The 23193-nt window shown below is 34.3% G+C and overlaps 1 protein-coding gene across 2 annotated transcripts in view; it reads left to right on the top strand.

The window, feature by feature from the left end:
- COL19A1 (collagen type XIX alpha 1 chain) overlaps positions 1-23193 on the top strand; it is a 313696-nt gene that overhangs the window by 39654 nt on the left and 250849 nt on the right. For both annotated transcript variants that reach the window (XM_081044396.1, XM_081044397.1), the window contains exons 5-8: positions 12057-12180; positions 13888-14163; positions 18068-18148; positions 21945-22070. In XM_081044396.1, coding sequence (XP_080900522.1) covers positions 12057-12180; positions 13888-14163; positions 18068-18148; positions 21945-22070 — 607 coding nt within the window. The remainder of the gene's footprint in view (positions 1-12056; positions 12181-13887; positions 14164-18067; positions 18149-21944; positions 22071-23193) is intronic.

Here is a 23193-nt window from a genome sequence, read left to right as displayed (position 1 = left end):
CCCTATGCCAGGAAAATATTAATGTAGGATTAGTATTAAGGGTTCTCTTTCTTTCCATAATCATTTGAAATAGTCACATTTGTGATAATTATTTTCACAGTTTAAAGAATTACTTGTCTTTTTAGTTAGGTTGCCATTCTATTGATGTTCTTCCTAAGGTATTATAATCCCAGTATATTGCTTTTCATCTGTAGGATAAACACAGAAGTGCTTTTTATCAGACTACTTCATACTTTTCTTCACGTTACGTAGATATTGGTATATATACTGTTCTCATCATTCTCACTACTTCCTGAAAATTGCACTCATTAAAAAAAAACGCTTGGTTAAAAATGCTAATTTTTCTAAGAAATGATCTCTAAGGAATTTATGGAAAATATTACTGATTGGTTATCACCTTCTGCAGCATGCCTATCTTTCCTAAAACCTAACAGACAGTATCCCTATTTTAAAGATATTACAGTGTGGTTTGCGATACTTCCTGATCTGTGCTCAAAATATCATTAGGGGAAGAAACTAATAATCTGCCCCTCAGGGTTGCTGGTCACCTAGGATATGCAAATGTCATAATGAATACTTTACTCAGAGCCCAAAATATGATTTATTGTTGTTGTTGTTATTATTATAGTACGATTGTAAACATTTTAATTATTCATTTGTTGAAATTAATAATTTTATATTTATTTGCCTCCTCCCACCCCACTTAGTACTCAGAAAAACAGTTTTTTTCTCCCTTGTAGTCCCAAAACATTACTTTTAAGTCAGGTCGGTAACAATGAGGGATATTTTATTCTTAACCCAGAGGGTGTAAACAACTTGATATACTGGAAAAAAACTGACCTTGGAATTAGGAGTTCTGGGTTCAAGTCCCTTTCTGACTTCTGTCTGGCAGAGTGATGTTGGGGTAGTTATTTAACTTCTGTGACTCTAATTTCTCATTTACAAAGTGAGATGGTGGACTTAAATCACTATTAAGGTTCCTTTTAGCTTAAAGGGTGTGTAACTACAGGAAACTATTATAGGTGGTGTCTTATAACTGAAATATTTCCAAGGACTGGAAGACGTCTGTTTTTTTTTTTTTTTTTTTTTTTTTTTTTTTATATAAAATTATAGTTGGCATTCATTAATGTTTAGCTTCTGATGTACAATGCCATGATCAGGTATCCACAGTATCCCTGAGGTGGTCTCCCAGATAGGACGCATGTCCATCGGATACCCAACAAAATCTTTACAACATTATAGAATACCTTCCCCAAATTAATTTTCAAAAGAAAAACCCTGAGGCCATCTTGTGGTTACCAGCTGCTTCCAAATCCCTTCACCTTTTCCCTTATCCCCAACCCCCTCCCACACACCCATCTAACCACTCTCGGTTTTTTCTCTGCGTCCCCAAAACTGACTCTGATTAGTTCATTCACATAGTCTTTTCTTTAGATTCCATATATAAGTGAGATCATATGGTACTTGTCTTTCTCTTTCTGACTTATTTCACTTAACATAATGTTCTCTAGATCCATCCATGTTGCTGCAAATGATAAGATTTCTTTCTTCTTTATGGCTGCGTAATACTCCATTGTATAAATGTACCACAGCTTCTTAATCCAGTCATCTACCGATGGGCATTTTGGTTGTTTCCATATCTTGGCTATTGTGTAAAGTGCTGCAATAAACATAGGAGTGCATACAGATTTTTGAATTGGAGTTTTGGATTTCTCCGGGTAGATGCCTAGGAGTGGAATTACTGGATCATAGGGTAGTTCCATTTTCAGATTCCTGAGATACCTCCATACTGTTTTCCATAGTGGCTGCACTAATCTGCAGTCCCACCAACAGTGCACTAGCGTGGAAGACGTCTGTTGAAGCACACTTTTGGTGAAATCTTCCTGGAGAAGCTACTCTATTTTGCTATAGCCTGTAGAGATTTTAAACATTTTTTTGAAAGTAAGAATACTGATTGTGTTTGTTCCTAGACTTGTTTCGTGTCAGCTTTTTGATTAGCCTGCTGTATAATCACATAGGGTTTGGCTTTTCCTTCTGCTGTTTTCCTGCTGAATGTGGTGTAGCCTTAACTTCCAGGCATTATGCAAATTAACATAGATTTTTACCCTGAATACAAGTGTTTTGTACCTATGTACTAGGACTGGTCATAGTCATCACTATGAATTTTCTGTGAATAGAAAAAATGTTTATGGGTGCATCTTATATGTCAGGTATTAGTCTAAGATGTTTGATTTAAAGCAGCAAGACTGGCAGAGACCCTGTTTTCATGGAAATCACATTCTAGTCACTGAAGACAAGAATATATGTGTAAACCAGTACATTTTTTAAAGACAGTTGGGTAGTTATAAGCCTATGAAGAAAATAAAACAAAGTGTCCGGTAGTGACTAAGGTGAAGACAACTATAGACCTTTCAGAGGAAGTGACATTAGAGACCTGAACAGTGAATAGAAGCCATCTAAGTGGAGACTTCTGGGAACAGCCATCCCAGGAGAGGAAACAGGAAGTACAAAGGCCTAAGATGTCAATGAGCCTGGTGTGTTCAAGGAACAAAATTCAGGTCATTGTAAGTAGAGCATGGGTGCTATACAGAGACTGAAATAGGAGACGATATGTCAGAGGAAAGCTGGAGTCAGAGCACATAAGGCATTATGAGCCATGGTAGGGATGTGGATATTATTCTAGGACCCATAAGATACTATAAGAAGATTATAAGTAGGGGAGAGACCTGTTCTGATTTACACTTTAAAAGTTCATTCTAGCTGTTGTATGTAGAGTAGACTTTAAAGGAAGGAAAGAGTGAGAATAATCAGGACACTATAACCAGCGTCCCAGGGAGAGATGGTGGCACCTTGAATTAGGGAGTGATAGTGGAGCTGAAGAGAAATGGACAGAATCAGAATCTATTTTGGTGGTACAAATAGTAAGACTTGCCAATGGGTTGGATGAGGTGGGGAATAAGGAAGGAAAGAAAAGCATCAAGAATGACTTAGGTATTTGGCTGGAGCACCTGAGTGAATGGCCATGCTTTTTATTAAGATGTGGAATCCTTGTAAAGGGATGTGTTTGGTAAGAAACAAAAAGCTCAATTTCAGTTACTTAATTAGAGATGCTTTTAATGCCTAAGTGGAGATGCTGAGAAGGGACTTAAGTATGTGAGGCATAGCACAGGTGAGGGAAGTAGTCAAGGTTTATCTTGATTGCATATCCCCTTTGGTATTACCTCCTCCTTTTTGGAACTTTCCTCCCAAACTCCCAGTAGCTTAAGGTGACACTTTTGCTGCCCAGGGCTCACGACAATGGCATCTCATCTTGGTCTCGTTAATTAAGGGGCATTTCCTGCTCTGGATTTATTCCTCTTTCTCTCTCTATGCCTTCCCCATTTAAATTTCCTTGTTTTATCACAATCCCCATAGATCCCAGTTCTGTGCTTTCCAAGGTGAGAATTAATTATTAGTCAATTTGTTCATAATGTGTGATTGGTCTCTAGAGACTAAGTTGATGGTAGCAGAGCTTGCATTTTATAAACACAAGCATTTTCCAGAGGGAAGGAAAGCTCCAATAATAGAGTATTAGGTGTTTTGGCTTGTCAGTGACAGTACTTCATAGTTAGGGAGGATGTTGGTATCTCTGAGTTCATAACCACATAGACAAATGACTGGCTATAGAATCCCATTTAATAACAATTATACGTACATAGAATGATTAAATGCTTCCTCCACTTCATACCAAGATCTTTCCTGTAATATAGATACCTTTTAGACATCATCATTTTATTTATATTTCCTAATGATTTTAAATAAATTTTGGCCAGGAAAGATTTTTCATTAGTCAAGTGGGAAAGAAAACCTAGAGAATGTACTTAATATGCTTATAGATAAATACAACCTACTCTTTAGGCCCTGTACAGTGGTACAGTGAATTTATTCATGGTTAATAAGATGTTAATTTTTATCTAACTCCATGAACACAGGTACTAGTACTTAGTAATTACATATTCTGTTTAAAGTATATGGAGAAAATAATGGAAAACGAGTATTTTCAGTTGAAGTTTCCTTCATGTCTTAATGTCTCAGTGACTTATTAATTATAAAGGCAATAGGTTGGAGAATATAGAATTTTATGACATTTTTTTACCTTCCATAGTGGCAAAAATAATATTTGTTGGTGTTAATTCTTCCTCATCTCTGTCCTGGAAGAATGTAAAGTTAATTTACAGGTCATTTTAAAGTTGAGGATTTTTTTTCCCTAAACTGAAAATAGTGGTGTTTTTTTCTTTTTTTTAAATATTATTAGTAAAATTTATAATTATTGCAAACATTGAGAAAATATAAAGAAGAAAATAAAATCCCTCTTAATTTTTACACCAAGAGGTAAACATTGTAATATTAAAATCTCTATGAAGTAAATTTTTTATTGGGGTCAAATTCTCACTGGCACTGGTTCTCAGGTCTGGCCATTGCTTTCTTCCATAGCTGGTCATTGTAAGGAGCCTCACTTTTGATCATCTGCCACTTCCCCTGTAGTTTAATAGTGTTTTCTTCTATTTTGTAATTGAGCAGAGGACTCCTATACATAGAGAACATCAGAGGCCACGTTAAAACTACATTCTAGATTTTTTTCCAACATTGAAATAAATTACAAGTTCAAAGGAGTTTAAAATATGGGAATTACAAGGCTTCAGAGACACTCCTGATTATATGTAGACCTAACCTTCTCCAGGGCTAGTATAAAGAGGACTCCGCTGGTGGCAAGGTTTTTTTGGTAACTTTAGATAATTTGGAATGACTTTAGTTTGGATCTCTATGACTTTTACTTAGTTGTATTTAAAAATGTGATTTTAGAATAAACATTTTATTAATTGCTATACCTCTGCTGTCACCTGTTCATGAATATTTAGCTGACTTTGATTAATGTGAAGAAAAATAGACAATGGGAAATAAAGGATTAATTACACTTAAATTTCACAAAATTTGAGAACTTCAAATGTAGGTTAATATTAATTTATGTGGATGAATTTTCCATTTACATTGAATTAGATATAATATGTATAAAATGGAGGGAAGGTAGAAAATATTCCATTGAGAATTTCTAGCCAAATATATATATGAATATGTTTGGCAAGTGAGTATCAACAATATTTTTCTTAATGGGAATATCACTGAATAAGCAATGGATAGAATTTCTTATAGGAAATTATGCTCCATTCAAAAATATTCAAGCATGGATATCTTAGACATAGCAAGCTGTCATTATATCTCTCTAGTAACAGACCAGTAATCCAATATAGCCTCTTTTATAATAGAAAATTTGGCAAGACTCAGAGAAACTTTCTCTGTCACATTAAGCATTTGTGCTTATGTAGTATAAACAAGAAACACAGTCGGTAAGAATAGACATATTTTGTAACATTATTTTTAAAAAACAATCTTTTCTTCGAAAATAACAGTTTTGGCAAGAAAATGATTTTTGATCTTAAAAGCAGAATATGAATTTCTGAAAGGGAAATATCACAAGGATTTTCATCCATTATAGACTTAGACTAAGAAAAAATATATTTTTTTAAAAAATCACTAACTTTATTTCAATGTATTATTTTAAGACTAGATTATATATTTGCATTATTAATATTGATACTTTTTGCTTTGTTTTTTGTCATAGAAGAAACCTTTCATGAGATATAAATATTTTCAATTTTTGAATAAAACTTTAAATTATTGAAAAATAATCATATTTAATTTTATTATATAAAGTATTGAAAAATCATATCAACACTAAATATGTTTTATTTACTGGATCAGTCATTCATTTAACAAATATTTGTAGAGTTCCCTGTTGGCACTGCACTTAGGCTTTGTGTTTGATGCAAAGATAGTTTTGATGCTGTCCTTGCCTTCAAAGCATTTTCAGTCTCATGAAGAGATGTGACAGGCACCTATATGAATATAATCCTAAGAAAGTGAGATGAAAGGTGTTTTAATTATTTTTTGCTTTGTAAAAAACCACTGCAATACTTAGTGACTTAAACAACAACTTATTATTTGTCATGATTTTGTGAATCAGAAATATGAATAGGATTCATCTACATTGTTCTGCTTCATGAGGAATTCACTCAGATAACTAACTCTCTTGGCTGTATGAAACATCCACTTGGGCTAAACTGGAGGGTCCAAGCAGATATTACTGATGTTGTCAGCAGGAATGGCAAAGTAAGGAGCTTAGAAAATGTACCCATCCATAAAAACAATGAGAACACAGGCAAAAATGGTCAAAACCAATATTTTTAGAACTCTGGAAATTAACCAAAAGTTTGCAACATTCAAAAAATTTATTCAAGAAAAACACTGACTCTCAATAAGAAAAGAGAGTTATCTGGCCTATTAACTTGTCCTATTTACATCCCTCTCTCCTCAACACAATGGTAGGCTTGAAAACCAACAGCTTCATCATCACAAGTGCAAACTAGCAGTCTAGCAACCATTGGAGGAGGAAGAATGTGTTTAGGGGTCAATAAAAGTCTCATTCCCAGAGAACTGTCATTATTTTACCTGACTGGTAGTTAGTTGGAAACCTCTACTCATAGAGCTTGTCTTTATTTGACCTGACTTGCTGAGTAAGAATAGCCTTTACCCCATCATTTGCTGAAAATAGTTAATAGCAAGTGTGTAACATTGCAGCTACCCAATACAACAATTACAATTAGGGTAAATGAGAGAAGACCAAATAGTTTTTAAAGGAAAAATTGGGAAAGGAGATGTCCATTAAAAGCATTAGAAAGCTCCAACATACTTGTGGGAATCCAGACACCTATGTGTATGCATAGGGCTCTGTAGAAGCTCAGAAAACATCTGAAAAGGTCCTAAGCTCATTGCTCTGGCCAACTTTGAAGCTCTGAACAAGCATAAAGTGAAGGCTAAGGAAAGTTGTAAACTGCCTGCCTGAGGCATTCTCCAACATGCACACATAGTTCCTCAGCAGAGGCTGGGATGTTTACAGGTCAAAGGCACTTAACTGTTCAGTCATCAGCTGACCACTAAACTGAGCAGAGACTCCAGTGGTCACACATGGAAGAGTGCACAATTTATGAAATTAGTTCAGGAAAGTGACTAAGCAAACAAACAGCAGCAACAACAATATCAGCAAAAATAACAAAGAGCAACAACGGCAAACGACTAATGGGTGGAGAATAATCTGGTTCCCAGAGTTGCTATGACATATTATTTTAAATGTCCACTTTTCAATTAAGAAATTACAAGATATGCAAAAAAACAAAGTATCACCCATACAGAGAGAAAAGAGCAGTCAATAGAAACTATTTCTGAGGAAATCTAGACATTAGACTTACTTGACAAAGCTTTAAATCAGCTATTTAAAATATATTTAAATAACAAAGGAAATTGTCTAGTGAACTAAAGTTAAGTATAAAAATGATGTCGCACCAAATGGAAAATACCAACAAGTAGATAGGAATTATTAAGTAGTAGCAAATCAAAATTTTGCAGTTAGAACACAGCAGATTTGAGGTGACAGAAGAAAGAATCAGAGTACTTGAAGATAAGTCAATTGGAATGGTTTAATATGAAGAACAGGAAAAAACAGAATGAAGAAAAATGGACAGAACCTCAGAGACCTATGTGATACCATCAAGCATACCAACATAAGCATAATAGGAGTCTCAGAAGAAGAGGAGAGAAAGAAAGGAACGGAAAAAATATTTGAAGAAATAATGGCTGAAAGCTTTCCAAATTTGGTGGAAACCTTTAATCTCTACATTTAAGAAGCTCAGGGAGGAAGAGAGATCCACCCCTAACAACTACCAAAAAGACAGAGAATCTTGTTAGGATGAAGAGAGGAGTGTTTCATCGTGTACAATGGGGTTCTCAATAAGATTAACCTGATTTCTCATCAGAAATCATGGAGGCAAGAAGTCAGTGGGATGACAAAGTTCTAAAGGAAAAATGATGCCAATCAAGAATTCTGTTTCTAGGAAACTATCCTTCAAAAATGAAGATGAAACTAAGTCATGTCTAGTTTCAGAGAATTGGTCACTTGCAAATCTGTCCTACAAGAAATACTGAAAGAAGTCCTTCAGGTTGAATGAAAGAGAACTAGACAGTCACACAAACCCAGAATGAGAAATAAAGAGCATTGGTAAAGTAAATTACATAGATAAATATAAAAAACAGAATAACTATATTTTGTTTGTTAGTTTTAATTCTAATATTTAAAATGCAGTTGTATAAACACAGAAACAAATAAATTAAGCAGTAATTATAAATCTATGTTTGTGGGCATATAAAATCTAAAGATACAGTTTGTATGACAATAATAACACAAAGGAAGGTAGAGGAAACTCCTACATAGGTGTAATATTTTAATGTACTTTTGAAATTAAATTGATATCAATCAGAATTAGGTTGTGCAAATTTAAGATGTTAATTGTAATCCTCAGGGCAACCACTTGGAAAATAACTCAAGAAACAACAGAAGGAAAATGGTTCACTATCAAATATCTTTTCAATATGAAATAATACCATAATGAAGGAAAACAGAAACTAAAACAAGACATAAGATATGTATAAAACAAGTAGAAAAATAGAAAACATAAATCCTACCTTATCAGTAATTAGATTAAATAAAAATATTAAACAATTACGCAAAAGGGCAAAGATTTCCAGAGTGGATAAAAAAGAACACACGATTCAACTATGTGTTGCCCAAAAGACTTACATGTTAGATTCCAAGCGAAAGTAAAAACGATTCGTTAGAAGTAAAGGGGGAAAGATATATTGTGAAAGCAGAAATTGGAAGAGATCTTGATTGGCTATACTAATTGTCTTAAGTCAGCTTGGCCTTCCATAACAAGGTACTATAGACTGGGTAGATTGAACAACCAAAGTTTATTTCTCAGAGTTCGGGGGGCTAGAAGTTTGATATCTGGGTGTGGCATGATTGGGTTCTGGTAAGGGCCCTCTTTCCAGCTTACGGATGGCCACCTCTTTGTGTTCTCACATGACAGAGAGAGAGAGACAGAGAGACAGAGAGTGACAGAGAGAGAGAGACAGAGAGAGACAGAGAGAGAAAGAGAGAGAGGGAGAGAGAGAGAGAGAGAGAGAGAGAGAGAGAGAGAGAGAGATAGAGACAGAGAGAGACAGAGAGAGACAGACAGACAGACAGACAGACAGACAGAGAGAATGCTCGCTTTCTGGCCAGTTTCCCTCGTCAAACACCTGACAGACTTACCTCTATAAGGAACCAGCCTCTGCAGAAGCTGGTGAGGGGGGTGTGTGTGTGTGTGTGTGTGTGTGTGTGTGTGTGTGTGTGTGTAGTGAAAATGATGTTCCCATGTTACCTTCTCTTTTTTCATCATACCAGACAAGAGGTGAGAGGTTTATTATTGAGAAAAACTGAGCCAGAGAACCTCTATCTTGGGCGTAAGCAGGATAGTGAGTCAAGAAAGAGGTATGGCACCAAAAACAAATGGACAAATTAAAATTTATACAGAACTATGGGACCTCCATATACCCACCCTTTTTCCAGAATGCCTTCAGACAGGTGAATACTCTTTACCTGTAGGAAAGAGGTAAATAGAAAGATTCTATTATGTTCTAAAGTTAGAAATAGAATGACTCTTATTTGGAGAAATGTCCATAGAGATATTATCTCCCTACATTAACATTTGAGAGGCTCAAATGAAATCTGCCAATTGATCATGCTATACAGTAAAGCTGGTTCATTGGCAAACTGTGTCAGCATACATAAAGTTTGCAATCAAAGTTTTAGTGCTTTATTCTAAATATAGATGGACTACAATGAATCACCAGAAAATAGAACATAGCTTTCAACATGGAAGAGAGAGGCCAAACTACCAAACAGGAAAAATTAACCTAGGTGAAATGGAGACATTCAAGGATGCAGAAAATACCATTTAAAAGCCCACCTAATTGATAATATCAGAGATTTAAAATGCTGAATTGAGATATTTTGAAGAAGAGAACAAAAGAAAATTTTGGAAATAAAAAGTTAACAAAAATTGATGTTGAATAGAAGGATTGGAAAATGAATCAAGGAGATATCCCAGAAAGTAGAATAAATAAGGAGATGGAAAAATATGAGAAAATGTAAAAAACAAACAAACAAGCAAAAAAACTAGATTGTTAATGTAGGAGTTAAACAATTGTCTAAAAGAGGAACTCCTGAAGGAGGGGATAAAGGAAAATGATATGGAGAAAATAATAATGATAAAAAAACTCAAAAATTTTTTTTCAGTATGCACAGCCCATATTGAAATATGTGCTCAATAGAATGAATGGAAGAAAAAAAGAAACAGGAAATAGTACATCAAATTTTAGAATATTTGAGATAAAGATATGATCCTAAAAGCATCAAGGTGAAGAGTGGGATGAAAGAGGAAGGAAATTGGAAGTAAAGTGAAGACACAAGTTTTTGCATGTTCTGGTGGTTGGGGGACCTGCTATGTGGATTGAGGTTTCCTTTTTAAAAGTCATTTTGATGCAACTTACTAGTTCAAAATTTCCACTTGGAAGTTTATGTTTTGGTGTCACCTCTCACCTCTTCCTGTGTCTATTTTTTACGTTTATAGATAGTTCTACAGAGAAATGGCAGGCATCAAAGCCTGGTTGTTTTGTTTATTCTTTAATGAACAACATTACTTAAATCAGCACAGTAATAGTTGTTACAAAATTTAGTGACTTTCCAGAGAAAACACAATTTTAGAAGTTTTATTTTGAGGGGATGGAAAACAAATATTTTACTAATTACTTGCTCACTTAAGAGGGCATATAATAATGTACATGCAGTAAAGGTAGTTGCCCCTTTTTGATATGTCTTCAAAGAAGAAGATAAAACTATAGCGTACACACACACACATAATATATACCTGTGTGTGTGTGTGTGTGTGTGTGTGTGTGTGTGTAACTGAATAAGTAAATAAGAACTTTAGGCCAACATAGCTTTTTATATTTTTTCCTGATTTCCCTACCAACATGTGACTTTGTCTCTAACACAAAGAGTAAAACTAAAATTTAAGAATTCTCCATGACAGTTTGGTTGTCAGTTTGAGTAGACTTCAGTGTAATATTTGAAGTTAGTGGTTGTTATCTCAATGCATGGTGTTTTCATTCATATAAACAACTTCTGGCTATGTTAGTCTGTTAAGAGAATTCTTGCCTATTATTCTTCAAGATTTTTTAAAACTAAAGTAAAATTCGCCTTGCAGTTTTTACATACAATGCAGATAAATTTAAAAGTCATCTTGGAGGAAAGTATTTCTCCTTGTTTTCCAATGAGAGTCTAAATATGGTATATGTTCATTGTGAATTTTTTTCCCTGAGTTTCTTCATCGGTCCAGTGAGACAAGTATTTTGAAACAAGATTGAGGCAGGAGGACAGTTGGACTGTCTTTTGACTTCTCTCTCCTACCTAGAAAGAATTTGGTCATTTTCTATAGGAATAAAACATAAGCCAAAACTTATTTGTTTTATTTAGTATCAGTCTTAAATTGATACTAGGAATTCAGTATTAGGAACTCATTAGCAAAAGCTTAATATGATAAGGTTTCTTCTTTGGAAAATGTACATTTAACTGTTAGCAATGTCCTTTGTTATGCTTTGTACTTTTCTATACTGACAAAACTGAAAAGTACCATTTATTTCCTTCATTAACGTCTACTATTTGCCCAATTGCAGAGAATTCTGAGATTCTCCTCTGTTGGAATGTCTTGTTGAGTAAGGCCATATCACTACATAGCACTGTATAACTTGCTTGCTTTCACATATCCCATACGTGTTGCTTTCACATACACCATACCAGAGAATTGAAAAAAGGGAAAGAACAAAAATAAAAACTACATAGGTAATGTAGGTATGCTGCTTCCACATACCCACTAAGAAGATTACTATAAAAATACATAATGAAGAATATAAATTCACTGAGAAAAATATATTGAGATATTGTGTTACATAGAACTTTATACCTACATTTTCTTTTCTTGCCATCTTCAGTTTTCCCACAATAGTTCTTTGTTTTCCTCCCACAGTAAGATATTTCCCAAAGGCATTCCTGAAGAGTATGCCATAGCAGCCATTTTTCGTGTACGGAGAAGCACCAAAAAGGAACGGTGGTTTCTATGGCAGGTTTTAAACCAGCAGAATATGCCTCAGGTAAGGAGCCTTAATTGTACTTAAGCCAGGTGAATCTTGGAACTATGTGCACAAATTTGGGAGTAGATCTAGTATCCAAATATTCTATCTTTTAGAGGAATCATCAATAGGAAAATTCAAGAATTCTCATAGCTAGGATCATCTTGATGATATCTATAATATGAGATTCTGGAGGGTGAGACAATGTTAGCTTTTCTTTTACTTCTAGTTAGTGACAAAGATTAGAGATTTAAAAAGCATAATTCCTATTCTCAGGAGCATAAGGTATAAGAGTGTTACCAAACTCAGATTTGGCTTCAGGCTGCTCATAAACCAATGATGGAGAGACAAGGGTTGGTGGAGAAAAAGGTAGGTTTATTCAAAATGCTGGCTTTCTGGGAAGATGGTGGACATTGTTTCAAAGACTACCTTCCCCCTTCCTAGAACAGTCAAGGAGTTTTATAGGTACACAAAAAGAAGCAGAACAAAAGAAAGGGGGAGTTTGTTATATGACTCATCTGGGACATTTCCTAGGGTCCAGTTTGTTCTTCCATGGTTATCTGGAACTTGCTCATAAGGATGATTCATATGCCATCTGATGGAAAATGGCAGTCTAGAATTGCAGCCTGGTTGCCAGTGGCTGGATGGCTGAGGGCTGACTCAATTTCTTTCAAGTTAGTGTTTTGCCAATTAACCAGATTAATGAGGTATACTTATAGCCTCAGGAAAACACAGTTATTAAATCAGGTAAGAGGGGAAGGAAGCGAAGAAAAGAATGAAAACAGAATGAAAAAAGAAAAATAAGCTAGATTGTTCAATCTTAAAAAATATACTATCACCCTCACAAGGGGACGTCATCTAGGAAAACAGTATACTAGAGCATAATCACAGTGTGACAAGTGCAGTGGTAGAGGTAAGCTCTGAGTTGGTAGGCACTAGGGGAGCATAGAAAGGACAGCTCCCCAAAATCAGGTATGGAGGAACAGGAATCTAGAAATACTTGTCAAAAAGATGGTATTTGGGCATAAGGAGGGGTTACAGGTACTCCGGTGAGGGGAGATGAACCTCAGTATTACTTATTGGCACCATATATTTGAGTTTACTTTTATATATATCCATTGGAATGTGTTTTGTTTTTGTTTTTGTTTTGTTTTGTTTTTTTTAAGGAGGGTGCAGCTCACAGTGGCCCATGTGGGGATAAAACTGGCAACCTTGGTGTTATTAGCACCGTGCTCCAACCAACTGAACTAACCGGCCACCCCTCATTGGTGTTTTAATCTGTTAATATAGTCACAATTTTGTGATGCAAAGACAAACCAAACTGAGAGTATCTCCTCTATGAAAATGTATTTTCTCTGCCCCATGCAAATCTTCAAGAACTTGATATTGGTTTCCATGCTAAGAGAAGTGGTCATATTTGTATTCTTTTACAAATTAGTAGCATTTAACTTTTAAATTACTCATACAGACATATATATATATTCTTAAATGTTTTCTCAAGAAAGGAGCACATTATATGCACCAGAATACCATATGGTTTTAAACCATTTTGTAGCTGGATATTTGTTGTTCTTTAGTGTTAACAAATCTGGAGGACACAGGTGTCATCGAAAACATTTTAATACATGCCTCAGTTATGCTAACATGAGTCTTGAGTTTTTATGTGTATGCTTTAATAATTTCAAACATTGATTTTAAAATATTTAAAGATAATTTGCGTTTTTGCAGGTTTCGATAGTGGTTGATGGCGGAAAGAAAGTGGTGGAATTTATGTTCCGAGCTGCTGAGGGAGATGTGTTGAACTACGTTTTTAAAAATCGAGAACTCCGTTCTTTGTTTGATCGTCAGTGGCATAAACTTGGAATCAGTGTACAATCTCGGGGCATTTCACTCTATATGGATTGTAATTTAATTGCAAACAGGCATACTGATGAAAAGGAGGCGGCGGACTTTCAAGGAAGGACTGTTATTGCTGCACGAGCTTCAGATGGCAAGCCTGTAGATGTGAGTTGTGATGTTGGTTGTGAATAAAACTAGTCAAATTTCTAAATTAAAACAACATATGTTATTTAAAACTTCTTCCTTTAATTACTATAGAATACGTTGGCTTCTCAACACTGTTTAATTTCTCATCAGACGTGTGAAGGATAGCTATGTATTTCCAATTCTATTTTCACATATATTATCTACTATCTGTTTTCACCCATTTTTTCCATCCTGTGAATTTAAAAGAACTAGGTCATGCCTTAAAAACATAAGGTTATTAAAATTGGATTTTAGTAAAAGTGAAAATATACTACCAAAAGTAAGCTTGGTCTAAACTCATTATGTTTTGAATAGAAAGAGCTGGAAAAAGTTGAATTTTAAATAGTTCCAGATTATCTGGCATTTTCATTCAAGAACAATAGGTTATTTATTCATCCCCATTATAGCAACTGCTTTGTGTTGTAGACTATTTTTTCATAAGCTTACAGTGATTTTTCAAGGTTCTAATGGACTAAAACATGGCCACTAATAGTATCAGTAGGCCATTCGGATGAAAACAATTGGATAGTAAAACCCTTTCAGATGAAAAGATCCTTTAAAAATTACATCTGATGCTCAGATGATAAAGATTTATTATTGATTTCCCAAAAGAAGAAGTTTTCTAAGTTTGATGACTGAACATTTTCTTGTGGATAGAATAATGGGAAAACCTATAAAAATAATCTGAATGCAGGTCACCAATAGAAATTGATATTGCTGTTAATTGAAAGCACTTAACTGTTTAATTTTATTTCAACAGGACAACTCTGTGTAAATACATACTTGGCGAGCTCATTTTATATATACACACAGACATATATTTTTTTCAATAAATTATTATTTTTAAATTGTCTTCTCTTAGAGATAGTGAACAAATCAGTGAGAGAATGCCATAACTAGGCCTCAGTGATAATCAGGAAAACAGGACACAGCACAAGCCAATCCTGGGGAGAAGACACGGCATAATGGAGAGTGAGCTAGCTTGAGGGAGTCAGACAGATGTGGTTGTAAATCTTAACTCATCTACTTAACTGTTATGATCTACTAATTTATCTTGTTAGTTGCTAATTTACCTGAGTCTCTGTATCCTCAATTACAAAATAGTATTGATAGAGTTTCTCATTATAATTGTATAGACTATGTGCCTAGCACATGGTTAATTCTCATAAATTCATTTATTTATCCAGGGCCAGACATGGCATTTAATCAACAGTGGCATAAGAGAGTGGGAAAAAGAGAAAAAGAAACCTTCTATTCCAGCTCTCAAAGATCTGGGAGCCTAATGGAAAGATTAAATTATATGTCAGAAAATGGTGCCTACCAATAATAACGGTATTAATTGTAACAACAATACTAGACAGACCTATCAGAAAGATCTCTCCAAAGGCAAGGAAGGAAGTGGAGACCAGCAGCTAGAACAATAGAGACTTCCAGCAGTAGATAGAATACAGGTAGATGGGACGTCAGCTTCAGGAATTCTAGCAACAGTGTTAGGGAGTGGCAGTCGTACCTGCTGCAAGTACTGGAGTTTGGAACTAGAATCTGATCCTTATATGACTAGTGAGAGCCAAGTGGGCTGTGGGTCCAGGGGAACTGGAAGAACCACAGAGTACACTGAGATAAATTTATAACATTTGGGGGAGAGACAGCTATGAGACGGGAACAAATTATTGCAAGAACTGGGTTTAGGCTCAAGGCTCACCCTCTGAAGGTTGAGTGTGTGTCCTGTGTCTCATTAACTTCTCACCCAAGGAAAAAATCAATCCCAGAAACTGAGGCTAAAGAATATAGGTGTGTCCTTATAAAATGACATAATGTGAAAATCATAGTGTTATAATACTTATGTAGTTTAATATGGAATCAACTCATTTGAGGATAAAATTAAAGGTATGCACAATGATGCAACTTTTTAAGGAGATAGTCATTGTTTAAGTTAAACAAACAAAATACATAGTATTTTATATTTTAAAGATTCTTGGTCCTACTAAAACTTTAAGTGACCTAATTTTTCATTATCTCCTTACAAGCTCTATGATTCCGTATGGTTTGCCATAATGTGAAAATGTTTTATTTGTACAGAATTTATGTTATTGAAAAAAATGTAATGATTGGGTTTTATTTTATATATACTAGCCGTGTGCTTTTGTGAAAGATAGGTGACAAATCTTACATAAAGTATTATTTTTAACAAGCAAAATGTGTGACAAGGGTTAGTAAAAGACTCAGACCTAAACAGTCCCATTCTAAAGCACTGTGTCAAGGAAGGATTCTAAGTTAAGTAATGAATAACAAAAGATGATTAAACTAGGATGATGGTAGTTTCAATGTCATGGGTAGTTGATTAGGTTCTAATCTGTCAAAAATTGATCATCTATCTTCAGTTAAGCAAATTAATTCATATGAAGGGCTTAGCACAGTGGATAGTACATAATAGAATCTCAATGTTTATTGGCTATTTTGATAACAGTGATGATAAGTTTTAGTTAAAAAGAATATTAATTAATTGGTGTCCCCATTCTTCATTCTACGTAATGAGTATGTTACTGCCTGGTATTTCATTATACTATGTAAGACAGTGTATTTAAACTTTATAAATAAAAATTAACTTCAATAACCTTGCAAAAAGTTATAGAAAAGCAGTCATTTTTCATTTTATCTCAGAATTTTGCATTAGCTGCAAATCTTAGGTTGCACATGTATTCATAAGATGTCTGGAGTTCTTAATGCTTCCTGTGAGCTGAATTGATTTTGTTCATCTCAGTGTAGACTAATAGTTATAGCTTTTCATTTTTTGCTTATCTGGTGTTGGGGTAGGGATTTAGAACTAACTGCTTTCTATTATCATAGGATTAATTATTATATTACCGTTGGGCCTTTTCATAGAAAGTACTTATTGACCTCAAAGTAATTCATAATCTAGCTGTTATTTTGGGAGACAAAGAAGTGAAGAGAGGCAGAGAGAGAAAGGCAGGGAGGAGGAGTAGGTGAGGGGAAGGTTGTTCCTGACCTATTTTATATGTAAAATCATCATCTGATTAATTTTAAGTTAATTTATTAACTTAAATTAACTTTAATTTTAAGTTAAGTTAATTTTTCAACCACAAACTAATTTAAAATAGCCTATTTAAGCACTATCATTGAAATTTTATTACTAGTCTGTATTATTTACGTGCTCTTATGTGGTTGTTTGATCTTTCATTTAAAGGCATGATTGTATTTTCCTTGAAATATTTTTAATTTCATGTCCAAATGCCAAAAAAATGTGAATCTGCTGAGCAAATAAAAGGAATCAATTAGTTTTGTAAAAAGGTTGTGAGTCCTCCTTAAGACTATGCCAATAAAATATAAAATCCATAGGTAGTAGAATATATGAAAAATAGATAAAAACTAAATACTTTTTTTTTTCCTTAGTGGGAAGTGAGCATCTGTTTCCCTGCCTCAAATGCATAGGTCTGAAACTACAGAGAAAGTCTTTTCCATCATGTGCTCATACCTTTGACTCTATTTTTTTCCACAAATTTTTATTATGAAATAGTCTTCATTTTGTGGTCATATACTTTATTGTAGTGCATAGCAATACCTCTCTTTAATTAAATACTTCTGTTATTTTTTATTTTTTGAAACAACTAACCAAAGTTTGCAGTTGCTTTTATTACCTGATTTTCTTTATATGTAGATTCATCTCAACAACTGACTATATGTCTAGTTCTCAAAAGGTCCATAAAATCATGATCATAAATTAATAAAAATATTAAAAATGTCTACCAGTAATTAATTTTTATTAGATTCTTTTTCTTACCAGCTAAATTACCATAGTTCTTAAGTGTCTAAATGTGATTTTCAAACAAACTAATGATATATCTTATTACTAATTTTTTAATAGATTGAACTTCACCAACTTAAAATCTATTGTAACTCAAACTTCATAGTTCAAGAAACTTGTTGTGAAATATCAGATACTAAGGTAAGTTAATTTTCTTGGAACATGAAGAATGTAGAATGTCAGTTGCCTAGTCTGTAGAGTTCAAATGTAGGGAAGCACCGAATATTTTCTGTTGAAGCCAGGTAAGTAATTTGTTCCAAGTAAGAGACCCCTCTTAGAGCTCCCCCATAGTTTCTTTTCAAAATGTTAATCCCCGTGTTTTGTCCTGTTCTTTGGGAATGATGTCTTCACTTTGGGCGCAACAAAAATAAAGGGGAATTTATGCCTTTCCCCCCAAACTATGTTCCAAAAATAACATCATCATTTTCCAGTTACAGGGGTTTTAAATTTGTGATCATACCTTATTCTCACTCATATCCCTCTTCTAGCCGGTCTCCAATCCTGGACAGTTTTCCTTTGTGATAGATTTTTCATCTGCATCTTCCTTTTTTCCTGTTACTGCCATGGTCTACCTTTGCCTCATTCCTAGATTGTTGCATTGTTGTGTCAACTACCTTCCCTGTCTCTGGACCTTTTGCTTTCAAATATAACCAGAATAAGTCTCTGAATCACTGCTTTGTATATTTTTTTTTACTTTCTTTTACTAAACATTTATTATTCAAAAACAATGATCTTGTAGACATGGTGTTAAAGAACAAGGCCAACAGACATGAATAAGACATTCCCTGCTATCTATTCATCTCTTTCTCTAAGCTTTAGGTCATTCAGGGTTGTCAATAAAATATGTGTCTAGCTTCTTAGCCTCTCATTCTTAATATCCACAACCTTATTATACAACTATTATTTTCTTGTACCCATCTTCCATTCCAAAAAAATTCTGAATTCAGTACTTTATCTTTCATTGTGATGGTCATGTGTGCCATCTTATATCATTAGATATAGTTGTATTTGTTCTTAATTTATTCAACTACATTTTACACTCATTGAGGGAATTATACTTTTATGCTCTTTTTAAAAAAAATTCCTAGTGCTTTGTTTGTAGAAGGTGGTCAAAACATTGTTTCATGACTTGTTGACTTATCAACTACTAAAGGAGATAGATGGGACAAAAAGATGTTTGAAAGGGACAAATTCTAAAAAGGCTTACAGAAAGAACACATGAAAAGTAAAAGGTGAAAATGTTTTTCTTTATATCTCAAATTTCCCAGAAAGTCTACACTTACCATAAAAAAATTATATGGAAATTTTATCCATAGTTTAGTAATTCAAAAATATTTTTAGCTTCTATCACTCACTATGAGTAGGAGATAATAAGGTGACCAAAACAGAGCTAAGTCTTTCAAATTTTTATATTTTGCTTACGTAACTTGATTTCATAAAGTATGTCTCCAACCCAGTGTATGGCTTTTATTCCAAGTAAAATGAAAGCCAGCCAAGTGTCTTTTTATAAATATCTAAAAAGGTAATTTAGAATGCCAACCTACAGACTTGAAATACCTAGATTTCCTAGAGCCACACATTTAAATCTTGAAGATGTAATTTCTGTAAAAGTTTTTAAAAATAACTATGATTTTCTGATGTAAGAGCTCTTAAAATAATGATTTTCTGTGATTGAAATGTAACATAATGATGTTTCTATACATCCAAATATTATATTCTTGACCAATAGGTACTACTCTGTTCCATCACATTATGAACATTTTCAACTAGAATTATGAGAAAACTGTTTAAGGAATTAAAGGTGATACATTTGATAGAGTAGTTTGATCATTAAAAGCAGTGCTATACTCTCACAAATTATGAAAAAAATTAATCATGTTATAAAAATATTATTTAGGAGTTAGTTTTAAAGAATAGAATATAAAGTAGGAATTCATCTCTACCTATGGGGAAAAATAACAAAAGACTACTCATTTTCCTGCTGATAATTATTTGGAGGGACCTCACCAGTCTGTTAATGATGAACAGAAAATGGAAATATGCTACAGTTTATAAATGGGAATGTATAATTTGTAAGATAGATAATTACATAAAAATGATTTAAGTACATCTGCTATAATTCTGATATCAACTGGGTTTTTGTAATGTGTTGAATTCAGAAAATTTTAATGTACTTCTTTGAAAATCTAATATTCTCTTGGAATTTCAAATCAGATATGTTTTTGTTATTAATATCTTGTAGCACATTTCAAAGGTGAAATTTATTCAAGGTAATCTATAAACATACTTCTTTGTTTCTATTTCTGTTTCTGAAGCAGTCAAGTTTCATAACTAGAGACATAGAATGAAGAACAAATATAAACAGAAGGAGAAAATCAGAAACATTTGCTGAAAATAAATGAGAAATGTGATAAAATTTTGAAGGCCAATTAATTAAATGTGTCAAATCAAAACCAGAGGTTTTTACAAGGGTAGGAATCCTTACTTATATATTTTATGTCCCCTCTAGGCACTTTTTAGAGAGTGGGGACAATTTTATAGTGAAGCCTCAGATATATTTTTAAAATCACTTAAATCCTCAGTTTAATACAGTGAGTCAGTTATCCAGAGCAAAATTGTGAACTCTAACTGGGTCTTGGTTATCTTGGGAAGCCATGGAGTTAGGAACTGGATGGAACATTATTTCAAATCATATGAGATAAATGGACTGTTTTGGTGATAACCTTGTTTCATTCTGATGTGACTTTTAGACTTGTAGATGTGGAAACTTATTAAGATAACGAAATAGTTAATCATTAAATCTGGAAAGAGTCAGTGTGATGGAATAACTGAGGAGACAGGAAATTAGTCACAGTATTTCTGGGTGCTATTTTTCTTATAATATTTATTGTTGTTCTCACAAGAATTAGAGTACTATCCATTTTTCAAAATATATATATATATATATATATATATATATATATTTTTTTTTTTTAAAGTTACATATATTTGTGAGAGAAAACTTGAAAAATACAACCAACTTCAGAGATGAAACCATGATCTCACTACAGTAAATAACCATTGACAATCTTTTAGTTTTATATCCTGACAATATTTTCCCATGCATATATAATTTATAGTATACAAAGTAATGTGTGAACCTTTTTTCCTAGCTTGCAAATTCAGAGTTTATGAAATTGCAAATTCATGAAATCGCAAATTCAGAGTTACAAATCATGGTGAGGAAGGAGCCTGGTAAATGATATGAGAGGAAAGGATGAATTTATATCCTCTTCAGACTCTCCATCTGAATTGAATTTTTGAAAGAAAATAAAGTTCCTTGCTTTGTAAACAAATTTCTCTTCACGTTGTCCCACATATTCTGAACCCACTGGATAAGTATAAAATTTGCCACTTTTCTCTCACGGTGGAGACTTTTAATAACTTTAAAGGACAATGGACTTGAATAAGATATACTTTAAATATATAGCATCTTACAATGTAAAAAGAATTTATTTTGTACTTTTATATGACTTTGTAATCATGTTGTTGAAGTAAGTGATGTTTTAGAGTTCAAATCACATTATTTTAAATTTGGTCCCCAAATACATACAGATGTTTATTATAGAAATAGTTTTATTGTAACAATGCAATTATTTCAAATGTGTGTTATTGCTGTGCTTGTCATAAAGTCACCTGTAATAGCTTTAGAATGTCTCACCAAACTCAATATTTTAATACATTTCTAGTGTGTTGTCAGTGTAATAAAACACATAGGAGGCTTAGTGAAAGAGCAAGGGCATTATAAACTTTCACATACTTGTGTAAGCTTTTGGTTAATTAGAAGGTAGTTCTTACAGGTAACCCCAGCAATCCCTAGTTTGGTGGGAGCCAGTGTTTGGAATGTCAGAATGTTTGGAGTTTACTCTATTTCCTAACGCCTCATTTTGGATTTTAGTGCCCAGAGCAGGAAGGCTTTGGAAGGACCACACCATTATCGCTCCCCGCCCATGCCAGTAAAATGTCTGCCTATCTGCCAGCAAAGCAGGAACTTACAGACCAGTGCCAGTGCATTCCAAACAAGGTATGCTCGTTTTCATCTATGCCCACTGCAAAGCCACTCCACCTGGTGAGCCATGCCCCTTGCACATGGCCCGGTGCACAAAACGTGTCATACCTTAAGTACTACTTGAATCAAATGCCTAAACCACCCAGTCACTGGGGTGGATTAAGAGAAGAGGATTGGGGATAGCATTTTCTGGATTTTTATCTGGATAGTTCCTAGCCCATCTGAACTTTTTCTTGGGCTGTGAGTTAGCATGAGTAATAAGATGAAGGAAGGAACTACCCGTATAACAGACAAGTATTGAGCACTTAACATGTGCCAAGAATAGGCTTCAATTCTGGGAATTCAAAATTGAATGAAACACAGTCTTTGCTCTTCAAAACATATACAAAGACACTCTACATGGTTTCTCTTTGTTGTGTGGAGACTATTTAATCAGTATCCCCAAATATCCAAACCGGCTATCTCCATCTGCCATAAATTATATGGGAAATAGGCAGAGGGTCTGTTATTACTCAAAGAATTTATTTCACTCCCACCAGTGTGGTCCCCTAGTCAGGAAGACTGGGCCCATGGACCTACATGAACTTCTTTTGTGAATGTTAATGGCAGTCATGAGGCCTGTGCTAAAAGGAGGCTGAGCGATCTCATGGTGGCTTCCCTCTATGCCCATACCCGAGGAAAAGAATGAGGAAAGGAAAACCTGCCCCGGTACCTGGAACAGGATGTTCCTGAGCACTGTGATTTAATACTTACCCTTAGACTTAACACAGCCTGCTGCCACTTCACTCCTGGCTGGAGCAATGGGGATAGGCGTGAGGTGAACGTTGAGAGAAAACCTACATGTCCTCTAGTGGCTAATTCTGTATAGTAAGCTCCACTGTAAAGGCAGGTACAGGTGCAGGATCACCGGTACCTGGAGCAGCACATGTCCCAATCCATTGAAGTCCTCATGGCAGAGACAGTGAGGGAGAGCAGGGGTCCTCAGGAAAAGGGAAGGAGGGCATGCCAGCAGAGGGCCCAGTGTCGGCTCAGAGGGTAGCAAAGCTTTATGGTAACTATTGTCAAAATCATATTTATAAACTATTTGTCTTTAGCTCGATGTGACTGAATGTTTGATACCACACAAATTCATTTTTGC

The sequence above is a fragment of the Rhinolophus hipposideros genome (genome assembly GCF_964194185.1).
Source record: "Rhinolophus hipposideros genome assembly, chromosome: 3".
Classification (NCBI taxonomy): Eukaryota; Metazoa; Chordata; class Mammalia; order Chiroptera; family Rhinolophidae; genus Rhinolophus; species Rhinolophus hipposideros.
This window is presented reverse-complemented; position numbering and strand designations above follow the sequence as displayed.